General features: G+C 33.8%; 1 protein-coding gene across 1 annotated transcript; it reads right to left on the bottom strand.

Moving 5' to 3' along the window:
- Nucleotides 1-2,150: 2,150 nt before the first annotated feature.
- LOC142338660 (uncharacterized) lies at nt 2,151-14,214 on the bottom strand. Its single transcript, XM_075388512.1, has 5 exons — nt 13,714-14,214; nt 6,209-6,316; nt 5,616-5,780; nt 4,743-4,893; nt 2,151-2,425 (listed from the first exon to the last, which is right to left on the bottom strand). Exons 1-5 carry the CDS (start codon nt 13,856-13,858, stop codon nt 2,308-2,310), a joined length of 687 nt encoding a protein of 228 aa, XP_075244627.1. The 5' UTR covers nt 13,859-14,214; the 3' UTR covers nt 2,151-2,307.
- Nucleotides 14,215-19,244: the final 5,030 nt, after the last annotated feature.

The following is a 19,244-nucleotide window of genomic DNA, read 5'->3' as shown; positions in this document are numbered from 1 at the left end:
CAGTTTCAATTTCAACCATCGAAAGAAAACATTTGTAGCCGGATTAATCGTCATTTTGATAAATTTTCTTCTAAAATACTTTCCCTCACTTATAAAAAATTAAGCAAAATATAATTAATAGATGGATGGTGGGATCTGGAGTTTGGCAGACATTCATCTTGCCAAATGTAACGTCTCATTAGCATGAGGGTTGTTGTTGCTTCTAAAATTGTGCCTCACTTCACCCAAAAATATTTCATCTGGATTTCTTTTCAAGTAAACTATGCATATTTTGGGCCTTCTTCTGTGGGCTCTGTGCTCCTAGCAAAAAATTGGGCACATTGGCTCAGTTCCCAAATTTTTGTTGAGCTGTTGATTAATTGTGATTTGAGCGAGCAAAAATGCAAAAATTTTAGAAGATGAAAAGAACTAAACGGAAAGCAAGAAAGATTAGGACTGCCAACAGAAAAATCACCTTTTGTTTAGAAACATTTTTATAAAAATTAAAATGGCTGGGCTCCAAAACTGGTGGGTTATGGTCTTCCAAATGGGTTAACAAAGGGCTTTAGTATGTCTCAAAACCTAGGTTCTCAAAAAAGAAGTAAATAAAAAACTGATATATCCAGTAGAACTCAAAATTTGATAGGGGATTTCTCAGTGGATTATGATGCTGATTTGGATTGATGACATCAAAAAGCGCAGCAATTCCATATACACAGTACAATTTTCAACGTGGAAAAATAAGTTACAAATCTGTCCATGTCATCATGGTTTATCGTGGTTACTCTAAAGCTGAACATATATAGTTCGAGTTTGCAAATTTCTCGTATTTTTTTTTCCTTTTTCTTGGCATATATTAACCATAAAAGCACTTAAAGCTGAATGTTGCAAACTTGAACATTAGATGTCTTTCAATTTTTCTTAGTTATCTGAATGAAAAGGCGGGAACAGGATAACGGTATTCTCCGCTAAACTTAGTTTTGATCATTTCCATAATTTTGTTACTTCGAATGCACTGAGCCTGCCATTATCTTGTACAACAACTTCAACTAATGCATCTAAGTTTATGTGAAGTCCATTTTTATCAATGAGGTTTCATGGTTTACTGTGATCAATAAATCCAAATTTTTGAGAACCTGAAATTGTTAGGCTTCTTGAACTTTAGAGCGGATTGTTGTTTCAGTATAAAATGATGTTACAGTTTTGTTTAAAAAAACACTTCATACGTCTGTTCGGGATGATCTCAAAGTTAATGGTATCGACATATCAGAATTTCAGATTTAGTTTTCAAACAAATATTGTTGTGTTTCGGAGGTATATCTCAGTTTTCTACACTTTTTTGATTGTAGAGCTTCAGCTTTCTCCAAGTGTCACCATACCTTTAACTCTATAACCATACGTGTAACGAAATTTTCATAAGTTTTCTGAGATCTGAGATCCTAAACATCAGGTGGAGAGAGCAAAACATGTCGCTAATTGTTGTAGCTGATAAATTCAATTAATTAATTAAATTATAGCTGATGATTTAATAATTTTCGTACATAGTTAGTCTCATCAAACAATATTTAATACTAAAATCAGAATAATAAATTGAGTTTTGGTTATTGAAAAATTTAGTTTTGTTTTACAAATATTAACTTTAACGTAAACATTAATATCGTTTTGGCTGATCTGGCGATCAAAACCCACAAATCAAATTCTAAATGGATAACTTCTTGCGATTTCGTGGCTCATCTCGAAATTATAATTAGACGCGTCGTTCAACATAAATAAATGCTTAACCAAATGCTGATATTACTTTTCCAAACCAATATTTGTTCTTCAAAATAGAGAATTTCCACATCAACCCGGATTCCGTTGAACAAAAATGTTTGCAGTTTCCAGTAATGATTCCCTAGTCAAAACTGGCTCTTATTCTTGCAAGATCTAAGAAGAATCTTGCATGATCTTGTAAGAATTTCTTGTGAAATCTTTCAATATTCTTGCAAGGTTAACAGCGTCAGTTAGAATTTGATTCGGCACGATCAACCACCGTCCTTGTTTTTTGGGATCTATTCTGTTTCGGCCCCCCAGCTTAGTGAGCATAAATTTTTTATGACCCCCAGGCGCACGTGCTATTCTCTTACATAGTAACGTGCTATATAACAACATATAATTCGTAACTTGGGGTCATAAAAACACTGGGAGCCGAAACAGAATAGATCCGTTTAGATCCGTTTTTTGTTCAAGTTTTAATACAAAAGGTTTTCTAATTTTTCACGTGTTGTATGTATAAAAATATTTGTCAAATTCTTCTGTTCTTTCTCCGTAACAAATGTTGATGTGTTTCTATCGCCCTAAGACAAGTGCTCCTCTTTGAGAGATGACTTTTCTGCAGTTGGGACAGTAGTGCGTGACATCTTTGCACTCGTCGATCACACAGGGAACCCAACACACGAAGAACAATCTGAAAAAGGAGAAAAGATAAGTACCGTCATTATACAATAAGGCAAAGTGGTCCCAAACTTAATTAAAAATTGATAAATAACAAGACACGTTACGTGACATTTATAAGGTACATGGCTCCGATGAAGTTACTGCCAAAGTTTGGCGTCAACTGAGCGTCACGTAACCTAGCCTAGATCTCCTCTGAATAGACAAAATAACTATCGGATTTTTTCGGATCGCTTGTGCCATCCACACCCCGCTCCCAGTACGTTATGCACCCCCCAGTTACAGAGCACGTTTCATTTAAAGGTAAATCATTATGTAAAATATGACACGTGCGTCTGGGGGGGTGCAGATAATATGCACCCTCTAAACTGGGAGGGGGTCATAAACGGAAATATCCAAAAATTCTTGCGTGTGTATGTGTGTGCGTCTGTTTTTTTTTTGGGGGGGGGGGGGGGTGTTTGCTTTCCATTTTTTTTTCTTTCCATGTGGAAATCAACGGGTACTGCCAAACTGGCATTGCCTAAGCCTTTCCAATTTAGAAAGAGTTGGAATTTTGCCAAACAATTTGAAGTGCAATAACAACTCTTAAAGTGCACTTGAAACGTTTGGTTCCATCTAAAATTCAGCTGCGTCCCGCTGTTGTCCAGCTTACATTTGGCTCGAGGTAAAGTTCAGCACAAAGAATTTGGATTGAGTTAAAGTCTACCTGCAAATTTTTGGTCAAGTTAAAGCCAAGTGACAAAGTCGAGCTGAACTCTTTTCATGAACCATTTGAACTGAGCAGGGTTTTTCACACCACCTTATGCCTGAGAGCGCTCTTTTCATAAGCCAAGAACTCATCGAGGGTTGTTACCACTCAGCTCACAAGGGGATAATCGCATATTGAAGAGAGTCAAAATTCAACATATTAACCCTTTTATTTTTTTTTTCAGAAAATGACGTTTTTTATATTGCAAAATGCCTTTTTAAAATATTTTGTTCAAGCTAGTCAAGCAGTGGTTGAAATCGAACTACGCTCCAAGTCAAAATCCCACTCTATGTGTGGGATGCATATCAAAAGGAGTTTTTGAACAAGCTTGTCTAGGAAACGAATTACGTTTTTAAGCGTTTTTTTCGTTATTTTGAAAGTTTCCGCTTCAGGATAAGTTTTGTCAAGCTATTCAAGAAGCGTTTTGCATTGTGTGTTTTTACATTCTGCTTGTTAGTAGTTTTTTGTGTTTGCTTGTGAATGTTGTTTTATATTTATTCATAGAATTTGGCCTTGTTATGATTTTTTAGCTATACTTTTTCAATTTTCTTCAACAGTGTGTACTGAATTTGTATTTTTGAGAAATTCTTGGGCCTTGAAAAGATAACCATACTTTACCAAGAGCCACAAACTTAGGTTTGACAGCATTCATAATCATATCTGATAAATTTGACATTTATTTGATTCTAAGGATACTCAAACTTATGTTAAAAGTGCCCCTGAACCCAGGAAAATTCATCCTTGTAATCCTCAAATCAAGTCTTATATCCTTTCTGCTAAGCGAAATCCCAAGTCCTGCGCCCTGTCTGCCAAGAGGTCACCAAGTCTTGGGTCTACTCTTGACAGACTTTACAGATTTCTCTGACCAAAGACTCTTGATTTTTCTCTGTTCAAAGAAACTTCAAGAGATCTTTTCTGCAGTGTTCTCTTAGCAGCCTTGTATTTGACCTGATAAGACTCTGAATTAGGGCTGGGACATTCTTTGTTTTTTTCTGAATCAGAGCTGGTGGTTCTGTGGACATGGTACGGGTATGCATCCCCTGACATTACTTACTGAATCATTATGTAACCCGGGTCGAGGTCTTTGGGTAAATTTTTGTAAGAAATGCAGTGATTGCGGTGAATGCCGTGACAATAAAATATTTCACCGCCTTTAACCGCATTTCTTACAACAATTCACCTCGAAATTCACCGAATATCTTACAAAAATTCACTGCATATGATTTCCAAACTTTACTCAATCTAATTTAAATTCACAAGAAAATTCATCGTTGTAAGTGAGAGTTGGCGCAGTGGATTAAGCAGGTGAAGGCATGCAGGAAGATACAGGTTCAAACCCGTGTTGGGACGATCCTTTTTTGTAAGAATACTGAGAACGCGGTGAAAATGAATAAATTCACCGCTATTCACCGCGTTCACCGCAAAAAGATGTAAGAAATACGCGGTAAAAATTATTTTTTTTTCACCGCTTTTCACCGCATTTCTTAAAAAAAATCACCGCCAAACCTCGACCCGGGAAGGGGGGCAGAAACAGAAAAGATCTGAAATTGGACTCCTTGATTTACAGTTCTCGTCTACATACATGCATCCGATGCCAATGAAGAGAGTACAGAGAATTCCGATTCCAAATATAGCCAGACAAGAGAGCCAAGTGCCAGACCCAACTTTGTACTCTGTCTCGGTAGTCACTGTGGCTGCACAGAACTGACACCTCACTGTTGCACTCTTGTGACCTGGTCATTGAACAGAGGAAAAGTTTGTTCACGTGTTCTCCGGAAGAGGAAAATCCGCATCAAAATTCCAAAATTCGGGTCTTTCCCATTATTCATCACTAAGAATTGGGGTATGTTTCTCCCTTCGGTACAATATTATAATAATAATAAATTGTTTCCAGAGTATTGATTAGAAAAAAAGAAACTTGCTCTTTTACATTTAGAAGATAATATAGAAATTCATTTATGCATTTAATACTCCAGGAGAACACAATATGCTGATGACCATCTATTATTGCAATTTTTGCGTCTTAGAAAGCTATATAAACACGGATTTTAGTTTTTTACAATTGCTACTAAAATATTTGGTTACGGGGTATCCAAAAATCAGATAGTTGTAGGGTTGCTCCAAAATTGAGATACTTGTAAAAAAATTTCCTGTTTTGCCCCCCCCCCCCCCGCAGACATAATACACCCTCAGTTACAGAGCAAGCGCCAAATCACAAACGGGAAAGATCCAAAAATTATTTGCTTGTAAGAACGCTCCCCCTAGTTGAGAAGACCGAATAAAATTCATAGGAAATTTCGCTTTGGGCTTGAAAAAAAACGACGATACCGGCGATTTCTCATGCTGAAAAACCGAAAATATCTCAACTAGGGCCAATAACAGAACAACTTAGTCTTTAGTCATCGCTACTACATCTTAAGTTAATCTGCTCCAGATGGCCCTGTTGTTCGCTTACCCAAGTAAGGAGCCGATATAGCTGGTACGACCACAGCTGGTGGAACCTGTCCTGGGGCAGGTGGGGGAGGTCCCGGATTGGGGTAGTTCGGAGGATCAGGGTAACCCGATGGGGGTGGTCCTGTCTTCGGATCAGCTGGGTGTGGAGGTCCTGGCTGGGGGGCTCCTGGGAAAAAAGTTATCAAGAACACAGCAAAAAAAGTGGATAAAATTTTGATAGTTTTGTTTTTAATAAAATCTAATTTGTGGAAACGTTTGTTCAAGTTTCCTTTAGGATAAAAGAAAACGCAAATTATAACGCAAATTAAAATAAAACTAAATTAAGCACAGGTGTGAAAAACGCCCATAGTCCACCTATAGACCTAGGAAGCTACAATATTGAAAACTGGATATATTCAAATTTACTAATTTTGGCATTTCACCTAATTTTGCCATTGCATCTCGAACCACCTCTCGGTTCTAAATAAACGTCAGAAAATCTTGGTGACTTCACCCAGAGTCAGGGAGGGTACTTTTTAACTTTCATTACCAGTTAACAAAAAATTAGAGGCTGATTAGGTTATAGCCAAGATTGAATTGACTATGTTGACGTACCGTAAGGTGGGTATTGGTTCTGGTATGCTTCTGGTTGCTGTTGTGCTGCTATTTGAGGAGGTTGGCTCGGATATGAATTGAAGTTTTGTTGACCACCAGAAACAGTTTCTGTCAAACACTCAAATATATGAAAATGTTTTTTTTTCGGAGTACCGAAAGGCTGAAAACTTTTCTGGGCAACATTGTGCACGTTATTCGATGCAAATTTACAACTGGAAATTAAACTTATAACTCTATTTTCAGAAAAGTAAACTGTTTTCTATAATTAAGGTACAATCGAGTATAAGAGGTCTTGTCAATTTTTTATGAGTTATTTCAACTTTTTAATAACACTAGAACCAGAAAAGTCAATAATAAATTTATGAAGGTGTCCAATTTTCTGTAATTAAAAATTGTACAAACGATTACAAGAAATGTTGTCGACTTTTTTGAGGAATTATTTTGGAAACTTTTATGAGTTATTTCTAATATTAAAATCAATAGAACCAGAAGAGTTGACGTAAATTATAAAGTTGTCTAAGAAAATTCAATAAACTGATCCTAAAGTATGATTAACTCTGGCTCCCAGTAAAGAAAACAGGCAAGCAAAAAATTTCAAACTCTCAAACAAAAGATTTCCGATTTGTTTCAAAATTTTGGATCTTTTCTTGTTCATTTTTACTTGAAGTGATCAAAACAAATAAGCATGAACTTAAATGAAATTTTCAGCAATGACATATACAATAGAAACGTCTAAAATTTGATGCCAAATTTTAAGAAATAAAAATTTACCTAAATCTTATTACATCTGAGCCTACGTTTTTGCATCTGTTCTACGATGTGTGCTGTATATCGAAAACATGATCAACTGAAAAATTATGAAAGCAAATACTGTCCCCTGAAAGCAGTTCACTTGGTATCTTTTATGAGGTAATGATCAACGAATTAAGAGGCACGCGGCACTGATATTTTGAAAACATTTGATTTTCCGTTAATTTTAAATCTAATTTGTAGTAATTTTTTGTTTTCTGTAAAAAAAATTCAAATAGTTTGTTTTCTGAAAATAGAATGCAGAATTATGATGGTTAGGTATTATGCAAACAATAGGAAGGCATATTTAGTGTTCAAATTTATTTTTCAATTGATTTGTCAGTTTTGCGTGGAAGAATCCTGATTCATTAGAAATTATTTTTCTTTTTTTGCTACCGGTGACTTTCGTGGTTTGGTTGGCATCAATGATTGTTCTAAATACAACAACTATGATCTGGTCTGTAAATAAGATAAAAAACAAAAAAGCAAAAATAATAAAAGAAGACCGCGCCCCAATACAATCTAGATAACTTTTCGAGAATTAAAATCCACGATTAGAACAAATCCACAATATTCCTATTCCTGCTTATCCATCAAAAACTTTAGTTTTTTCCAAAATAAGCAAAAGATAATTTGAAAATATAATCAAAATATCAAAGTTTAATAGATGAGTTTTGGATAATTATGACGAAAACTAAGAAAAAACTAGATTTGATTTTCCGAACATTTTCATTGGAACCCGAAAAAAACTATCTCTAATCGGAGTTTGAAAAAAAATGTATCAGCCGTTTTAATGTGGTGTTGTGCCGAAATAGGACAATATGGAGAAAAGAAGTACATTGTGCGTTTTTATGAAAAGCAGCTGAATACTCGAGAGTTTTGCCCAAAATTTTAGCCTAAAAGTCCAATCAATCATTTTATTAGTACTCACCTCTCTGTACAAGTTAAACCAGTGATATTGTCTCGAACAATTTCAAAAAAATATATTAGCGAAATTGATCAAAATTCGAGGAAATATTGCAAAAATGTGAAAAAAAACAACGTAAGTCAGTGAAAAAAAATTTCTTATTATACTTTTTTACGTTAGACGGCATTAGTAATGGTACCACGCTCAACTCTCTACAATGAGAAAATCGATTGGTTAATATCGTCTGAACAAAGAACTACCCAGTTGATCTTATAGTTTTGACCCAACTAAGGCGGGTCCCACAAATCTGAAGGATAACTCTCGCATTGTTTTCAGTCGAAGGAGCGGCGTCAGTTCTAGTGAAAATTAAAAGCAGGTTTGGACAGCTGCTATAATCAAGTTTTAAGCAATATTCTTGCAAGTAAACATTGATAAACATGCTAAGAATTGGAACCTAGATGAAAATGAAATTAAGTGAACATTTACTAGCTTACTTAAGGATCACAAAAACAGTCTTTGTTACATCTTGCAAAATTAGTACAAAAACCAACACACCAGCAAAAATCTTTTGCAAAATTTTTTAAAATTTACTTTCATTACTCATACATTAGTAGGTGATTCGGCATTTGCTTCATATAGATGCTCACTGTTGCTAGAGGTTCTGATTCATACTTATTTTTGCGAAAAAGTTTATTTTGCAAGAGGCTTCAAGTCTACTGTTCATCTTGAACGGTTTATGCTAAGTTGCTTAAGTTTTGGCCTAACTTTCCAACATCCTGTAAAACAGGTTTTTAAGGTCTTGTAAATTAGATAGTTCAGCTCAAATTTTTTTTAATAGTTGTGTTGTATGACATTACAAATTAGTGGAGATAAAAAAGTTGTGTACTGCATGTAAATAGTCCTAGAGTTGCGCAAAAACAAAGTAGTCCCAGAGAACCCGTTGCTATTGTTGCTTTTACACCCAATTCGTTTTTTTTTTACTTTTCGTTCACCATTCAGAATAGAAGTGAGCAGTTTTATCATACTGAACATCTTGTTTTTTTCCCTAAATTTAATTTTATAGTTTTATATAAAGACCGAGGCAATTTTATAATACTGGACATCTTGTTTTTTCCCTAAATTTAATTTTACAGTTTTATATAAAGACCGAGGCAGTTTTATCATACTGGAAATCTTGTTTTTTTCCCTAAATTGAATTTTATAATTTTACATAAAGACCGAGGCAGTTTTATCATGCTGAACATCTTGTTTTTCCCCTAAATTTAATTTTATAGTTTTATATAAAGACCGAGGCAGTTTTATCATACTGGACATCTTGTTTTTTTCGCTAAATTTAATTTTATAGTTTTATATAAAGACCGAGGCAGTTTTATCATGCTGGACATCTTGTTTTTTCCCCTAAATTTAATTTTATAGTTTTATATAAAGACCGAGGCAGTTTTTTCATACTGAACATCTTGTTTTTTTCCCCATAAATTTAATTTTATAGTTTTATATAAAGACCGAGGCAGTTTTATCAAACTGAACATTTTGTTTTTTTCCCTAAATTTAATTTTATATTTTTATATAAAGACCGAGGCCGTTTTATCATACTGGACATCTTGTTTTTTTCCCTATATTGAATTTTATAGTTTTACATAAAGACCGAGGCAGTTTTATCATACTGGATATCTTGTTTTTTCCCCTAAACTTAATTTTCTAGTTTCATATAAAGACCGAGGCAGTTTTATCATACTGAACATCTTGTTTTTCCCTAAATTCAATTTTATAGTTTTATATAAAGACCGAGGCAGTTTTATCATGCTGAACATCTTGTTTTTTCCCCTAAATTTAATTTTATAGTTTTATATAAAGACCGAGGCAGTTTTATCATACTGGAAATCTTGTTTTTTTCGCTAAATTTAATTTTATAGTTTTATATAAAAACCGCGGCAGTTTTATCATACTGGACATCTTGTTTTTCCCCTAAATTGAATTTTAGAGTTTTACATAAGGACCGAGGCAGTTTTATCATACTGAACATCTTGTTTTTTCCCCATAAATTTAATTTTATAGTTTTATATAAAGACCAAGGCAGTTTTATCATACTGAACATCTTGTTTTTTCCCTAAATTTACTTTTAAATTTTTATATAAAGACCAAGGCAGTTTTATCATACTGGAAATCTTGTTTTTTTCCCTAAATTGAATTTTATAATTTTACATAAAGACCGAGGCAGTTTTATCATGCTGAACATCTTGTTTTTCCCCTAAATTTAATTTTATAGTTTTATATAAAGACCGAGGCAGTTTTATCATACTGGACATCTTGTTTTTTTCGCTAAATTTAATTTTATAGTTTTATATAAAGACCGAGGCAGTTTTATCATGCTGGACATCTTGTTTTTTCCCCTAAATTTAATTTTATAGTTTTATATAAAGACCGAGGCAGTTTTTTCATACTGAACATCTTGTTTTTTTCCCCATAAATTTAATTTTATAGTTTTATATAAAGACCGAGGCAGTTTTATCAAACTGAACATTTTGTTTTTTTCCCTAAATTTAATTTTATATTTTTATATAAAGACCGAGGCCGTTTTATCATACTGGACATCTTGTTTTTTTCCCTATATTGAATTTTATAGTTTTACATAAAGACCGAGGCAGTTTTATCATACTGGATATCTTGTTTTTTCCCCTAAACTTAATTTTCTAGTTTCATATAAAGACCGAGGCAGTTTTATCATACTGAACATCTTGTTTTTCCCTAAATTCAATTTTATAGTTTTATATAAAGACCGAGGCAGTTTTATCATGCTGAACATCTTGTTTTTTCCCCTAAATTTAATTTTATAGTTTTATATAAAGACCGAGGCAGTTTTATCATACTGGAAATCTTGTTTTTTTCGCTAAATTTAATTTTATAGTTTTATATAAAAACCGCGGCAGTTTTATCATACTGGACATCTTGTTTTTCCCCTAAATTGAATTTTAGAGTTTTACATAAGGACCGAGGCAGTTTTATCATACTGAACATCTTGTTTTTTCCCCATAAATTTAATTTTATAGTTTTATATAAAGACCAAGGCAGTTTTATCATACTGAACATCTTGTTTTTTCCCTAAATTTACTTTTAAATTTTTATATAAAGACCAAGGCAGTTTTATCATACTGAACATCTTGTTTTTTTCGCTAAATTTAATTTAATAGTTTTATATAAAGACCGAGGCAGTTTTATCATACTGGACATCTTGTTTTTCCCATAAATTGAATTTTATAGTTTTACATAAAGACCGAGGCAGTTTTATCATACTGAACATCTTGTTTTTCCCCTAAGTTGAATTTTATAGTTTTACATAAAAACCGAGGCAGTTTTATCATACTGAACATCTTGTTTTTTCCCCATAAATTTAATTTTATAGTTTTATATAATGACCGAGGCAGTTTTATCATGCTGAACATCTTGTTTTTTCCCCTAATTTTAATTTTATATTTTTATATAAAGACCGAGGCAGTTTTATCATACTGGACATCTTGTTTTTTTCGCTAAATTTAATTTTATAGTTTTATATAAAGACCGAGGCAGTTTTATCATACTGGACATCTTGTTGTTTCCCCTAAATTTAATTTTATAGTTTCATATAAAGACAGAGGCAGTTTTATCATACTGAACATCTTGTTTTTTTCGCTAAATTTAATTTTATAGTTTTATATAAAGACCGAGGCAGTTTTATCATACTGAACATTTTGTTTTTTCTCCTAAATTTAATTTTATAGTTTTATATAAAGACCGAGGCAGTTTTATTATACTGGACATCTTGTTTTTGCCGCTAAATTTAATTTTATAGTTTTATATAAAGACCGAGGCAGTTTTATCATACTGGACATCTTGTTTTTTCACCTAAATTGAATTTTATAGTTTTACATAAAGACCGAGGCGGTTTTATCATACTGAACATCTTGTTTTTTCCCCATAAATTTAATTTTATAATTTTATATAAAAACCGAGGCAGTTTTATCATACTGGACATCTTGTTTTTTTCGCTAAATTCAATTTTATAGTTTTATATAAAGACCGAGGCAGTTTTATCATACTGGACATCTTGTTTTTTACCCTAAATTTAATTTTATAGTTTTATATAAAGACCGAGGCAGTTTTATTATACTGGACGTCTTGTTTTTCCCCATAAATTTAATTTTATAGTTTCATATAAAGACAGAGGCAGTTTTATCATACTGAACATCTTGTTTTTTTCGCTAAATTTAATTTTATAGTTTTATATAAAGACCGAGGCAGTTTTATCATACTGAACATTTTGTTTTTTCTCCTAAATTTAATTTTATAGTTTTATATAAAGACCGAGGCAGTTTTATTATACTGGACATCTTGTTTTTGCCGCTAAATTTAATTTTATAGTTTTATATAAAGACCGAGGCAGTTTTATCATACTGGACATCTTGTTTTTTCACCTAAATTGAATTTTATAGTTTTACATAAAGACCGAGGCGGTTTTATCATACTGAACATCTTGTTTTTTCCCCATAAATTTAATTTTATAATTTTATATAAAAACCGAGGCAGTTTTATCATACTGGACATCTTGTTTTTTTCGCTAAATTCAATTTTATAGTTTTATATAAAGACCGAGGCAGTTTTATCATACTGGACATCTTGTTTTTTACCCTAAATTTAATTTTATAGTTTTATATAAAGACCGAGGCAGTTTTATTATACTGGACGTCTTGTTTTTCCCCATAAATTTAATTTTATAGTTTTATATAAAGACCAAGGCAGTTTTATCATACTGAACATCTTGTTTTTTTTCCCTGAATTTAATTTTATATTTTTATATAAAGACCGAGGCAGTTTTATCATACTGGACATCTTGTTTTTTTCCCTAAATTGAATTTTATAGCTTTACATAAAGACCGAGGCAGTTTTATCATACTGGACATCTTGTTTTTTCCCCTAAATTTAATTTTATAGTTTCATCTGAAGACCGAGGCAGTTTTATCATACTGGACATCTTGTTTTTTTCCCTAAATTTAATTTTATAGTTTTATATAAAGACCGAGGCAGTTTTATCATACTGGACATCTTGTTTTTTCCCCTAAATTGAATTTTATAGTTTCATATAAAGACCGAGGCAGTTTTATCATACTGAACATCTTGTTTTTTTCCCTAAATTTAATTTTATAGTTTTATATAAAGACCGAGGCAGTTTTATCATACTGAACATCTTTTTTTCCCTAAATTTAATTTCATAGTTTTATATAAAGACTGAGGCATGGCGTGACTGGGGTTAGATTATACATCCGTTTCTTGGACTTGAAAACGCAAAAATATTCTTAACTTAAGCAGTTGTGAAATTGGGTTAACTTCAGTTATGTTGCATTGGGTTTTGTGTTTTGACACCGGTTTTTAACGGCTGCAATAAATGTAACAGTTGGGGGGGGGTACTAATGCCAGTAGTCCTGAATCAAACTCATCATATTAAACACCCCCTCCCCTTCCCACTTCTTTCATCGTTTTCAACTCCTTGCCCCCACGTGTAATTCCCCCCTAACCCTAACCCGAACCATAACCTAAACCCTTATAACCCTAACTCTTACTCTATTTTCAAAGCATTACCCCCAACCGATGCAAGAGTTTTCAGGGATATCTTTTATAAAAGGTCCCCAATAACTTTGCACTTTTTGGGGTGGAAACTTCATCACGGGTTTCCGAGGTATTAGAGACTAATTTTACCCGCGCTCAAGGCACACGGTATATAATCAGCTGTTGCATATATACACTCTTAGAAACCTTTGAAAAGAGTGATCGAACTTACGGTCACTGACAGGATAGGGGGGTGGTTGGAGTTGGGGTTCTCCTGAACTCATTGCTACATCCGGTGCTGTAGCGGGGTAGGGCGCCATTGCCTGTGGTTGTGGTTGTTGTTGATCAACAGGTATGTAACCAGCCTTTTCATCCATTATGTTTGTTTAACAAAAGTTCAGTTTTGTCGCTGGTCGGATAAATGTTTGCAAAAGCTCCGCGAAATTGATTACGTAATACAGTAATAATTGATAAGATTATAAGAAATGAATTTGTGTTTACGTTGTTGTTAGAAGTTAAAGCGTGTATGGGTAGGTAGGTGGGGTGTTTTTGTTTACCTCTTTTGCGTAACTTTCAGACGTGGTTTTAACGAACTTCAGTTTTAATTATTAAACTCAAAGTTAGTAAGTTGACTAACAGAAAAAAACAATGACGTTTACGTCTTGTTTTCTTCGAGTTTACGCTTCATGCAATGACACGACAGATAATTGAAAAGTACAAAATTTGAATAATTGACCAAAAATTCTTCAATATTTTTTCAAATTAAAATCTGTTCTCTTACAAATAACCAGCAAATGATACAAGATGATGAATTTTACTGTACACAATACAAATAATAACGATTAAGAAGATAAATTTTGGCTAGTATAGCTTATTAACAACGAGTTATATTTAAAATGTCTAAGCGCGCAGCTTTCTCGCTACGTTTCAGATTTTGTGACGTATATTTTTTCAATGAGTGGAACAACTAAAATACAGCAAAAAAATCAGAAACGAAAGCCGATACGATAAACTCACAGAAGCCGTGTGTAAGAAAACGAACTGCACACAAAATTCTGATCGCAGCTTATTAAAAAAAACTAAATAAACATGTATTGTATGGGACACCCAAAGTAGAAATGGAAACCTTCGGAAGTTGCTATTTGATTATTCAATAGTATTGATTGTCGTTCTAAGAAATGGTGTGTTTAATGAACACCTTTTGATATCCTGCCAGGATATTTAACCTAGTTTTATGCAAATTTGTCGTTTCCTCTCTGACTTTAATTAGCCATGCGTACATAAATCTCTACATGCTCACCTATTGTGCTATACAAGCCCGTACCTAACTCAACAGCAAATTCAGTACTGAATCAGAGTAAAATTCAGAAATTATCAGTACTGATTCAGACTCTGATTCAGGTCACATTTCGATCTGAATTCCTCTGATTCAGAGTCTGATACAGACTCTGAATCAGACTCTGATTCAGACTCTGATTTTTGTCTGAATCAGACTCTGATTCAGACTCTGATTTTTCTCTGATTCAGACTCCGATTCAGACTCTGATTTTTCTCTGATTCAAACTCTGATTCAGACTCTGATCTTCTCTGAATTTGGGAAAAATATACAAATTCATACAATACCTGTAGAAATTGAAGAAAATTATAAAATAGGTTGTCGGAAATCTCCTCAAGTCAAGTTAAAGACTGACTTTTTGAGACTTTCCAGTATGTTATGTGTGGTTTAAACCCTCCTCCTTTTTCATTCCGGGCTGGGGACCGGCAGTGGCAGAATTACTGAAATAAACTCTAGGAAAACTGGTATAGCATGGTAAAAAAAACCAAGCTTGTACAATTTTCCAAAAGAAAATAATGACAACTTTTTTTCAAATAAAAATATTCTGACCATTTCTTCTGCAGATTCACAGTTCATATAGCTCATACAACTAGTTCTAAACCAAAAATACCCGAAAATTGCATTATTTCACAATAACAATAAGACCTAACTTTAAAACGGATTATAGAGAAAATTGCAACTTCTTTGAATAAAGACAACTTTTTTCAAATAAACACATTCTGACCATTTCTTCTGCAGATTCACAGTTCATATTTTACGATTCGTATTCCACCTTCGACTATAGAATTCTGTCAAAATTTTTTTGGATATATTTACTTATATCGTCGAAAAGGTTTACATTTTGTGACGAGTTTTCATATAAAAATAGTTTGAAAAGTTGAAAAATTCTCTGTTGCAAATGCAATTTCTTTTATATAATGACAATTTTTTTTCTCATATGTGTTTTTTTGCCATTTTTGCAGGTTAAATACGAAGCGGCCATACGGTTTAGTTTACATAAATATCAAGAAAATCAAACAATTTACTTTAACAGACTTTTTATATAAGACTTTTTATATAAGACTTTTTTATATAAGTGATTATAGAGAAAGTCGCAAATTATTTTTCTATAATGACAGTTTTTTCTCTCAAAGGAACACATTCTGACCAAAAGCTTTGTATATTCTTGGTTAGTATAGAGTCTCTAATTGCATCATAGAACCAGGTGCTCAGATATGCAGCAGATGTTGTAAAAAATGATCAGAATCATAGTTAATTTTTATATTCTAAAAAATGCGAAAAACTCAAGATGCCTACTTTTATCACTGCTATTGTTGCAAAGACCTATTTCAGAGCCAGTTTTTATTACCAATTTTGTTTGTTTTGCTGCTTTAAAAAATTTCTGATTTTTGCTCTGAATCAGAGTTGATTCAGAAATTGTTATTCTGATTTTGCTCTGATTCGGAGATTTTCAGAGAAAGTTGATTCTGAATTTTTCTCTGAATCAGAGAAATTCAGAATTCGTTCTGAATTATCTCTGATTCAGTACTGAAAACCTAAATTTCTCTGAATTTGTTCTGATTCAGTACTGATGATCTCTGAAGGTTAGGTACGGGAGCTCGTTCGTGAGCTCAAATTTAACCCCGACCAGATAAAATTCTAGTTGCGGACATTTATATTATTACGTCAAAAAGTAAAGAATTTATCGCCGACTCAAAGTAGAGGACAAATTTGGTCGTCATTAATGCGGACACTCCAAAATTCATATTTTAACTCTGGGCTTGCTTTCGTTGGTGTTGATAGCTAAGATTGCAACAATGTTTTTGGCGACTAGCAATTTTTTCAAAAAGATCAGGATCTTTTCTGCTAGCGCCCCCCCCCCCCGCTTAGTTAGGCACCCCCCATTTATAAATGTGTAAACATATTGTTAAAGCTACGTAATCTTATACGTGAACATATATGAGCAATATGCATTTACTAAAAGCTAGCTCAGCTATGGTTTCAAAGTATTCCGTATTCAACCAAAATTTGTTGCATATAACGTAAGCATCAATAAAATTTTCTGTATTAGATCATTTTTGGTGTTTTCGGCTACAATAAGGGCTTGATTTTTTAAAACTTCTTAAAGAAACTGTTCTAAAAGTGCCTTCAATCTACCTAGACATTCTTGCTTCAATGAAATGTAAATATCGCTCTCACAATTCGCGAAAACTTAGATTTTGGGGGGTGCAAATTTAACGGCTTTATAAGGCTGGGGGGGTCAGGCTATGGTCAACCTGAAGCTATGGTTAAGTAAGAGCTCATCCTTACACAGACAGCTTCACGGATGCAGGAGTTTGAACTCTCAATCATTGGCGTGCAAATCACGCACCTTACCTCTGGGCTATCACGCTACAATGAGTTTGTCAATTCACCGCTTTTGAAATAACTAAATATGATCAGCAGAGGAGGATGAGCGGTTCATGGAAAACACTGGAAAAAAAACTGGATTCTTGCAAAAAAATCAACTGAGGGAATTCACAAGAATATTGCCCTATAAACAGGTGGTAAGAATAGGGTATAACCATAAACCAGAGATGGAGAACATTTGATACTGTAAAGTGCGTCAGCGGCAACTCAAAACATTCAGGAGAGAAGTCTAGAAGAAACCCTCATCCAAAGTCACGGTGGAGGCCATCATCGTTCTGAGCCAATTCAGCAGTGAGGCATTTCGTACTCAAGAATGATTCCTCATGTATTTTCTAGCAGAAGCATTTCCAATACTAGCTGGAACATACCCCCTTAAATCGCCCCACTTTTAGGCATTTTTGATAGATCTCTATAGCAGAATCTATTTTAGATCTAAAAAACATGTGTTGCTTTTTTCTTTTATAAATTCAATTCCGAGCCAGATTCAACGGACTCTTGCACACATGTTACTCTAAATTTATAAATTCATTTTACAATTTTGTGTATTCTGAGCGAAACAAATTGTAAAACAATAAAGCTGAGCAATTAGTTAAAGAAACTGATTGAGCAACAAGCAATGCAACAGTAATCTAGAGTATAGTGCAAAACACAGTTCACAAAAAATTAACTTTAAAAACATAATATCCAGACAGATTTGAGACCGCTGAAATGATCTGGGCTGTGTATGGTTTCCCTAGTCTTTGATAGCAGAGTAGCCGTTACATTTAGTCCACCGACCCGGACAGTGGAAGGCATGCAGTTGTCCAATCTGATGAAAAGATTGCCAAAGGCACCAACCAACGAAAAGCAAACGAATCCACCGCAAAAGTCCGGTGGGGCGAACAAAATTGTGCAACTCAATTTAGAAACTGAATTGCGAACCCTTATTAAAAAATAAGGAAAGTAAAAGCAAACACTAACCAGGCAATTCAATCATAATCAAAGAGGAACAGCTTCAGTTAACAGCTTAAGAATAGACAAGAAGTTTCAAGACTTAGAGGAAAAGTTAACGCTAAACGATGTCTTGGCTTACAAACTATCTGAAGTTTCAGATCGACCCAACAAAAAAAGTCCTCTGCCAACAGACTGTTCATCTTCTAGAGCTTTTTTCAACCAGTGATCGAGGTAAATTACTCTTCAACTGGAAACCAAAAAAGAAAATGTCTCGGATTGGGCCAGTAGAGTCGACAACATTTTAACACCAGTTCGATCAAGAGCTCGTTTCGAGGCAACCCCTGAAGTGAACAGGCGTAGTCACTTCTCACCACATGACAGTTCACGCGACAGTTCATTAATTTTTGATGATCAAGACGTTATCTCTGAGCCGTTCTTTGATATAACACTGGTCATTCAGGTAGCAGTAATCTGTCTTATGAGACCATAGCTGAACACATGCAAAGACTTTACCACGAATTTAGCTGAGTGCTGGACGGTGAACATGTTTTCAAATTGGAACCCGCACTAAAATTATGAAGTCTTTTCATCGGACAAGTTGTAAACTGGAGGGATTATCAATACTGGGTTCTTCAAAAGTGATTTCTTGGTGTTTGAAGCTGAAGGTAGGTTGCAGCCTTAAAATCAGTACACCCCTTGAAATCGTTTTTGCATTTTTCTGGCTATGTGTTGTTTAAATATAAATAACTTACATCTCAACATTCTGCGGCGCGATTTAAGCAAGCCATCAGCACTGCTCATACACTCTCTCTCACTATTTTTTAATTGTGGTATAAAGCTTGGTTGAATCAAAGCTATATCAGCTTCTTCATTTAGGATGCCAATTTTGAAATATAAAATATTGTTTATCTTTATATTTGTTTTTAGCGAAGCGAATGGAAGCATGATTTGCAATAAAATCTGTTGTAAATAAAATCTACCGAATTTTCCGAATGAATTTTCTAACAAGATTGCTAATTTTGTGAATTATAGAATTGGTCCAAATGTTCAAGAATTTTTGAGATCTCTCTTTTGTTTTCTCTATCTTGTTGCCATGCCCTGTTCAA

Source organism: Convolutriloba macropyga, chromosome 4 (assembly GCF_964194025.1).
Source record: "Convolutriloba macropyga chromosome 4, txConMacr16.3, whole genome shotgun sequence".
Lineage (NCBI taxonomy): Eukaryota > Metazoa > Xenacoelomorpha > Acoela > Convolutidae > Convolutriloba > Convolutriloba macropyga.
Note: the sequence above shows the minus strand (reverse complement) of the source record. Positions and strands in the feature narration are given on the sequence as shown.

Bases quoted from the DNA above. Each gene is read 5' to 3' on its own strand.
- LOC142338660 (XM_075388512.1), bottom strand. From the start codon at position 13,858: ATGGATGAAAAGGCTGGTTACATACCTGTTGATCAACAACAACCACAA. The intron at 6,317-13,713 runs GTAAGTTCGATC...AGTGTTTGACAG, and splicing joins CCCCTATCCTGTCAGTGACC to AAACTGTTTCTGGTGGTCAA. The intron at 5,781-6,208 runs GTACGTCAACAT...CTTTTTTCCCAG, and splicing joins GAACCAATACCCACCTTACG to GAGCCCCCCAGCCAGGACCT.